Source organism: Schistocerca gregaria, chromosome 9, assembly GCF_023897955.1.
Source record: "Schistocerca gregaria isolate iqSchGreg1 chromosome 9, iqSchGreg1.2, whole genome shotgun sequence".
NCBI lineage: Eukaryota > Metazoa > Arthropoda > Insecta > Orthoptera > Acrididae > Schistocerca > Schistocerca gregaria.
The window spans coordinates 108,215,283-108,223,456 of record NC_064928.1 but is presented as its reverse complement, the minus strand read 5'-3'; the positions used below and the strand labels follow the sequence as shown (position 1 = coordinate 108,223,456).

The window sequence follows — 8,174 nt, the reverse complement described above, 5'->3', positions numbered from 1 at the left end:
AAGTTATCTTCCAAGAAATCATCTTAAGTTGCCCAAGTATACTTGAGATTTTAAGTTTCTATCACAATAATAAAAATGAGATAACTCGAGGTTTTATGTTGGGTTAAATATTTCTGGTAGTTCTAAACAAAGTGGTTGTGTCTAGTCATATGTAGATAACCAACCCTAGAGGAATTGATAAAGCTACAAGCTGTATCAAATATTATGTCTGTCATTTGCTTTTATCAATTTAGCCAGAAGAGCCGAACGGGAACTCTATTCCAGTAAGCCTTTTTTGTATAAATATCACAAAGCTTTATAAACACCATATCAGAAAAGGATAAATTATATCGATTTTAGAGCACACAGAAAACAGGAAAACCTTTCTCGCCAGTTTTGCCATCTTCGGTTTGAAGACTGGTTTTGATGCAGCTCTCCCCACAAAAATACCACGTGTTAGCTTCCATGTCTCTGCATAACTGGAGCAACCTACTTCCATTCCATCTGAACTTGTTTACTGTGATCAAGTCCAGGTATACCTATTTTTTTACACACACACACACACACACACACACACACACAAATAGTCAGGTATGGCATATGCTCTGGTGTTTCAACAGGTATTTACAAGATAGGCTAGCATGTAAAGCTGCATCAGATCAGCCTTCAGACTGGCAATAACAACTTCAGAGTATAATGATTTACTAATAATGAGGAAAGGAAGAGCTGATATTTCCCAGTACGCGCAGGGAGTGGGGGCAACTAACCTGTCGCTATCGTGGTCCGGTATTTCGCCCTGGCAGCAGCACCTGCAGAAGCCTGGCTAACAAAGTTAACCAATGTGACTGCCGTCCGCACTGTGCCACTGCTCGTCACTGGTGACGTGGAGACGTGCCGCGTGGCGGAACTCGTGGTGGTGGCAGTCTTGCCAGAACTCTCAACAGCTGCAGCCCGGGCAGGTAGGGGCACGGTGTTGGCAATGCAGTTAACAGTGCCACTGGCAACACTCTTGCCAACACTGCTGGTGGGGTTGCTATGAACACTGCCCACCCCCACACTCGCACTCACACCCAAAGTGCTAGTGCCACCACCACCACCACCACCACCACCACCACCACCACCACCACCACCACCTCCAGGGCCACTGCTGTTGCTGCTACTGCTGCTTGGAACACCAGGCGATGCCTCCACTCGAGGCCCAGAATTAACACTTGCCTGGGCTACAGCATGGCTGACAGGAGGCCGAGAAGGCAACGCAACCTGCAACACGGAATAAAATTGTGAAATCTGAAGAAAAAGAAGGTGGATTATGATTCTACAGGTGACATACATAAAACAATTAAAATTTGGCGACAAATGAAAATCTGTGTCAGTTCAGGACTCGAACTGGTACTTCATGCTTTTCACAGGCAGTCCTCTTAACCATTAGGTGGGGCAAACACTGGTGTAGTGTGAGAAGTGACATGATGTGTAACTTGCCACCAGATACACAATGTGGGCATGGCACACATGTGACTTGGCACTAATAGAAGTAATTTGGTGAGTAATGCGGCACCATTTCTTTTTTACACCCAGAAGGAGTCATGTCTTTAGTCAACTTAATGTTTTGTGCAGATGAAGCAAAGCTGCATAAGTCTCTATAATTAGTTTCTCAGTAAAACTTTAAATGTGGCCATAAAAAAAAAAAAAATCAAAAACACTGTCTTGGTATTTACATGTGTTCTCTACTATGCAATTGCTTCCATTCAATTTTGAGGAAATAGTTCAACAGAAAAAATCCGATTCTTTTGCATCTTGGATTTTCACATTGCAGCTTGATAATGAGCTGGCCTTCTTTTCATAATTGGCTATAGCTGAATAATCCACCATATAAGTTCTTTCTTAGCTCAAGTGGAGCTTGTCTTTTCAGAAAAAAATGGCTCTGAGCACTATGGGACTTAACATCTATGGTCATCAGTCCCCTAGAACTTAGAACTACTTAAACCTAACTAACCTAAGGACATCACAGAACACCCAGCCATCACGAGGCAGAGAAAATCCCTGACCCCGCCGGGAATCGAACCCGGGCGTGGGAAGCGAGAACGCTACTGCACGACCACGAGATGCGGGCTGTCTTTTCAGAACAAATTAAGTATATAGCTTAGGGTGGTCCTTATTCTTCGAATTTCTTCACACACACACACACACACACACACACACACACACACAGTCGTACTGTTCATTTTCAATTGAGTGCCTCTTTCTATTTGATTATGTTGTGCATGATTATTTATATTATGGCAAGTAGTTTAAGAATTAATAATACAGTTATTTATTTAGTTTGTGAAGTTAAGCACTAGATCAGTGGACATAAAGTACCATCTAATTGATACGTTTTGTCAGTCATTTTTTATAACATAAGCAAAGTGAAACTGATTATCCATGAAAGTACTAATTTAGTCATACAATTTTGTAATAGTTTGGGAGAAGGACAGCATTCATACCTCACTGTACGAAGGAACTCGTAAACTTGCATTCAGAGTGACACTGTCAGCAAAAAAGTGCTTGTTGGAAGAAATGCTCACAAAAAAGGACACACAAGAGTATAAGTGTTCCATAAATATAAATACTCTCTCTGATGATGCCAATGCTAAAGCTTTGAACATGATGAAAATAGAAGAGGATAAACTCCATCTATTACATCAAAGAGTGCCCACCTGCAGAGGTTATCTGGAAGGTGCTGACTGGAAGTTGGTGGGGAAAGGGGGAAAGTTATAAAAGAGAAATCAAGGAAGATGATGAGTGATAACAGAGCTTAGTTATTGGAAACTACTAGAGATTCACCTCAAGAAGCCACTGAAGTGAATGATTCTGATGGTGGTTCAATTTTTACAGAACACTGCATGAATTCAGCTTGAGTTTCTTGTAATGATGTAACTGCAGGAGACAATAGGGTGAATTCAAGGTATTTAGGGAGCTGCTGTTATTCTCTTGCCATCATCACATGTATGAGCTAGTGCTATGGAGCGTGTTTGTTACCCCAAGTGGCAATTAGTCCAGATGGATAATTTTTCAAACAACTTAAAGAAAAGTGGAACAGCATGAAATAAATAAATAAATAAATAAATATGGTCATTACCATTTACATGAGACTTTCAGTGATGTTGAAACTGATGAAGCACCTAACTTCTTCCTAAAACTACTAAAAGAAGTACACCTCAAAAAATATTGTTGTTAATTCCATGAATTGCGTATCATATTTCTGGGGACTATTGTGGACTTGAATCTACAAGAAAGATCGGCTGGAGCTTCACACCATGCAAGGTGGATAGGTAAAAGAATTTATTCTTTCAACATTTTTCTCTTTAATTCTCACCTATCCTTCAGTGTTAGTGAATTGGATGGTCTGAAGAACACTCATCCGTTTGTTTTAAAAGTATGTGCAAAATTGTGGTTTCCGAGTTCACCAGCAAGTGGTGTACCTTACAATGAAGTGTGCTTTTTAAAAGAAAAACTTGTAGGAAGAAGTACATGCAAGGATTTCGTCAAGTGCTCTGTAGCCACTTATGGTAGTAAATGAAGAGATTTGTGTGTTATCACTGATGACAATATTAACAATGACACTAAAACATGTATGATTAGAAATCTGCAGTGGAAAACTTTGGGGACTGAAAAGAAGTCATCGTGATACTTGTTGCAGTTCCAAAACCTTTTAAATACCTTTATTTTTTGGCTTAATATAATTTTATAAATGTATATTTAGCATTTTTGCACACACTATTCAGACTATATCAAAACATCTACTAACATATTGTGCTCTGAATCTTATTATTATTTCAGATAAGGAAATTGGTAAGTTCATTTCACACAAGAGTTTGGACATGTTGAAGTAAATAAGCACAGATTTAGCTTGCTTAAATACGGTTCCATTGTCTTGGAATTCAAACACTTCCTACATTAATTCAAAAGAGATTACGAAACATCTTAAGGTGACAGATGAGAGAGGAGTAAAATTAATGTAAGATTTCAATGGACTATTAACAACCAATGAAAAAGAATAGAATTCATTCTGCAATATGAGCAAAATCACCAGACTGGGAAAAAAAGAAAAGCCACTGACAAGAAGACCATGCTAAAACTAGCACTGACTTATGTTGCATTCACACATTTTCTATGTTCTGTTACATAGTAATACTTACATCCACTGCACAATATATATTCTCGTTGATGTGCTGCATAAGAAAAGAAAAATCCATCTTTAAGCTGAATAGTGCATATCACAGTCACAATACTAGAAAGAAACATGATATCCACTATGAACAGCCAAATCTAAGCATGGTGCAGAAAGGAGTCCATTTCAGTGGCTGCAAGATTTTTAATGCCCTCCCTTCAAGAATTAAGGGTTTAGTAGATGATGATCTCTTGTTTAAAAAAACCTTAAGGCAGTTCCTACTGCAAGGATCATTTTATACATTAGAAGAGTGCCTGAACTACAGTGTTTATCATCTCTTGTATTGTAAATTGCAAATGTCTGCCCAAATTTGTATTTGTAATACCGAATATTTTGATTGTAAACATATATTTTGCAATATTTATTTCTCTGTAACACTTATTATTTTGTAATCTTTATCTCTCTCTAAAATGTATTTTTGTAGTGGGACCTAAGGAACTGTTTACTGTTTTTGTTTTGTTTTATGTATTACCATAAATTCTGGCTAAAAGCTTGTAAAATTGACACATTCCATATCCTGTGATAGTGTCACAACATGGATCACCGGAACAAGAGATAAATAGATAAACAATAAATAAAGAAATTAATTAATTTTCTCCATCTAAATATATTTAAGGAAATTTGTGAAATATGTATAGGCTGATTTAAATTGTTTATGCCAACAGAAAAATACACACTTTTCTTCGGAATTTAAGTCTTATTTAGATATTTAAGTGCATTAGGGCGTGGGTTAATACTAATTACAAGGTGTAAAACTTTGCTCCCGCCATTTTTACCCAACATTTGAGGCTTTAATGAAATAAATTGGTTACATATGTATCAGTCAAAGTATTTTCCATCACTGGCCACTACTTTCTCCCATATTTCGGGCAGTATACGAATCCCGCATCAGAAAAATTGTTCATCTTTTGAAGCGATCCACGAATCGATCCAATTTGTTCTTCATGAGACCTGTAGTGCTGGTCAGCCGGAACATGCGCCACTGATCTAAACAGGTGATAGTCAGAGGGAGCAATATCTGGAGAATACGGTGGGTAGGGTAGAACTTCCCATTTTAATGTTTCCATTTAATCATGCCTCTCACTGTATTGCGGGAGTTTCTTTTAATACTCTGCTCAAATGCATTAATTGCATTGGATAACAAGCACCTGTGATTGTTTCACTTGGTTTTAACACCTCATAGTACATGGCGCCGAGCTGGTCCCACCAAATGCAGAGCATGATCTTGGAGCTGTGAATATTCGATTTGGCCATTGATGTGGAAGCATGGCCAGGATACCCCCATGATTTTTTACGTTTAGGCTTATCATAATGAACCCATTTTTTGTCCTCGGTCACAATGTGATGCAGCAATCCCTTCTGTTTTTGCCTTTGAAGCAACTGTTCACAAACATACAAACGCTGTTCAACGTCTCTTGGTTTCAGCTCACACAGGATCCAAGTTTGTTCCTTCTAATCATGCCCATAGCCTTGAGACGTTTTGAAATGGCATGCCGTGCCACTCCCACTGATTGTGCCTATTCTTCTTCAGTTTGACATGAGTCTTCACTTAGCAATGTCTCCAATTCTGCATCTTCGAAAACATTCTCTCTTCCACCACTATGTCAGTCTACGACATTAAAATCACCATTCTTGAAGCGTTGAAACCACTCACAACACATTCTTCCACTAATAGCATCCTTACCAGATGTACTTGAGGGTATTTGATGAGACTCAGCTGCTGTTTCATTCATACGGAAACAAAACAATAACACCTACAGCAAATGATGAGAATTAAGCTCGTAAACTGACATTTCAATCAAGGACAACTTTATTATGCAGACACAAATTGACTAATGTATGAATGAGGTTATGTTGACCGAGGTCCAAGCTAACTGCCTGACGTCTGCGATCTGTTTCTTTTGACCACTACTGATCGTTGTCGCCGCCTATCGGCAAACAGCGGAAGCAAAGTTGTACACCTTGTAATTGTACTGAAACTTGGCACATCATTAAAACATGGCAAAAGGAAAAATAACTGGATGGATGTATGCTTAAATCAACTGACATTTTTTTGTAACCCCCAAGTAAGTACCACCCCAATGTGGCTACATACCAGCACAATCTGATATTACACTAGATCCAGCAAATCAGTAAAAAAGATTAGCAGACATGTTTTATACAAAAAACTTAGATAATTCTTTTTGTGTTCCATATTTTCATTCTTTGCCATAAACAAATTAAATGTATTTAGACTATTTTATCTGTCTATGGTATTTCACTCACAATGATTTCTCAAGCTTTATTTTGAGCATTCCTGCTTCTGTATTCAGCACTTCCATGACCATAAATACAAGGATATATTTCCATTACACCAACAAAAAGAAATATTGAACTCAGGGTTGTTCCTCATTTTCCTGGGTACAGAGGCAATTGCCAACCAAAACAGGAACATTCATAAACTGTTCGTAGCACAGATGTAGCATGCAGAAAAAGTGGAGCATGTTGCATACATCCAGCCATCATGTGGCATGCAATACAGCAAATTTACATTGTGTCAGTCCGGTAGGCACTGCCTCCATTAGACTCTGTGTGTTCTATTGAAGCTGCAAGCTAGATGTTTGCCTCATATCATGCCACACAATGTTTCACTCTGGTGGCTGCCCTGCTGTAAGCTACCTCAGTATGCCTCCATTTCTGACTCAAATTTCAATACTAATTTGGTTTTTAACTATTATTTCCAAACATATGTTACCCACATTATACGAGAATAGCACAAGTAGGGGAATGAAGTCGGCGGAGGCCCAAAGTCAGAGATTGCGGAGAAAAGGGAAATGCAGTCCACACACAAGTCTCTGATTTGCATCCATAGCTATTAAAGTTTTGTGTCCAGTGTGAGAACAGGTTTTCTTTTAAATGCAAATGTCTGATTATCTCCTAAGTGTAAGAAATGTACACAATTTTCCACCAAACTGAAATGTCAATTAGATTTCTCCCATTAAAATTACTTGACCTAACATGAAATTATGTCCATAGTGTTAATTTTATGAATGCACTATCAGAAATGTTTGGTCTGATGCTCTCTTAATTTGGTCACTCATAAACTACTTGTACAAAGCATTAACTGAGTGTAGTAAAAACTTCACAGCTCGTGCCTCACAAGAAGCTGGCTGCTGAGGAGGTTGTCCAAAACATGCTTCACAGACTGCACTAATGATGAGGTCGTGACAACATATAGGCAGTAGGTGCAATAAAAGTGGTAGTAACGGGGACGCCAGGATGGGAACAGACTTCCGAGGTTGCCAACAAGCTAAAATTTTTCAGCTAATCTTATGACAAAAATGCGGTGCTGATTTCCACAATCATGTTCCAGTATCTCTGCTTTTTTTTTGGCTCCAACATAACAGTAAGTCATATTAATATTTAAGTATTAAATAATTTTAACACCTAGAATAACACAGCATGAAGATTCACTTTACTTTCAATGCATTCTTTTGTCTCCCTTCTTTCGAAAGCAGAGAGAGTTGCAGAGGAGTTCCAGCTCTTCATTGAAAACAGGAAGACATTTTTTGATAACTGGTCCACCATCATCAGATATCCGCCATTACGATGTTGTATACTTAACATTACTGTAATGTGGTGTACTTAACATCACTACAAAAGAAGGAATGTATATTATTACATATGCTGAAAAATTCTGTGCACAATAAGGCAGTTTGAAAAGTTGTTCCTGAATATTCTTTGTATTTCACTTACCAACCTATTTACTTTACACAATCAGGCCCAGAGGACCATGCACAGACTCCTCTTCCACTGGATTCTGTTTTGTGCCTTCTGGTGCCCATCACCTTCTATGCCAATTTGCAGCAAGTTCTTGTGGATTTCATCTATCCACATTTTCTTTGGTTATCCTAGTAGTCTTTTTCTGTATGGAGTAAGATCGACAGATTTTAAATTCCAGCAGTGTTTCTCCATCTGAGTGACATGTTCTGCCTGTAGTAGCTGC

General features: G+C 38.4%; 1 protein-coding gene across 1 annotated transcript; it reads right to left on the bottom strand.

Annotated features, from left to right (window-relative positions):
- Positions 1-741: 741 nt before the first annotated feature.
- LOC126291452 (dachshund homolog 1-like) lies at positions 742-4,214 on the bottom strand. The gene is made up of 2 exons (XM_049984965.1): positions 4,158-4,214; positions 742-1,239 (listed from the first exon to the last, which is right to left on the bottom strand). Exons 1-2 carry the CDS (start codon positions 4,212-4,214, stop codon positions 742-744), a joined length of 555 nt encoding a protein of 184 aa, XP_049840922.1.
- Between the last annotated feature and the right edge of the window lie 3,960 nt (positions 4,215-8,174).

What these genes read in the sequence shown, in the direction of transcription:
- LOC126291452 (XM_049984965.1), bottom strand. Translation starts at nt 4,214, where the DNA reads ATGGATTTTTCTTTTCTTATGCAGCACATCAACGAGAATATATATTGT. An exon ending in ATATATATTGTGCAGTGGAT is followed by an intron (nt 1,240 to 4,157) that starts GTAAGTATTACT and finishes TCCGTGTTGCAG; the next exon opens with GTTGCGTTGCCTTCTCGGCC.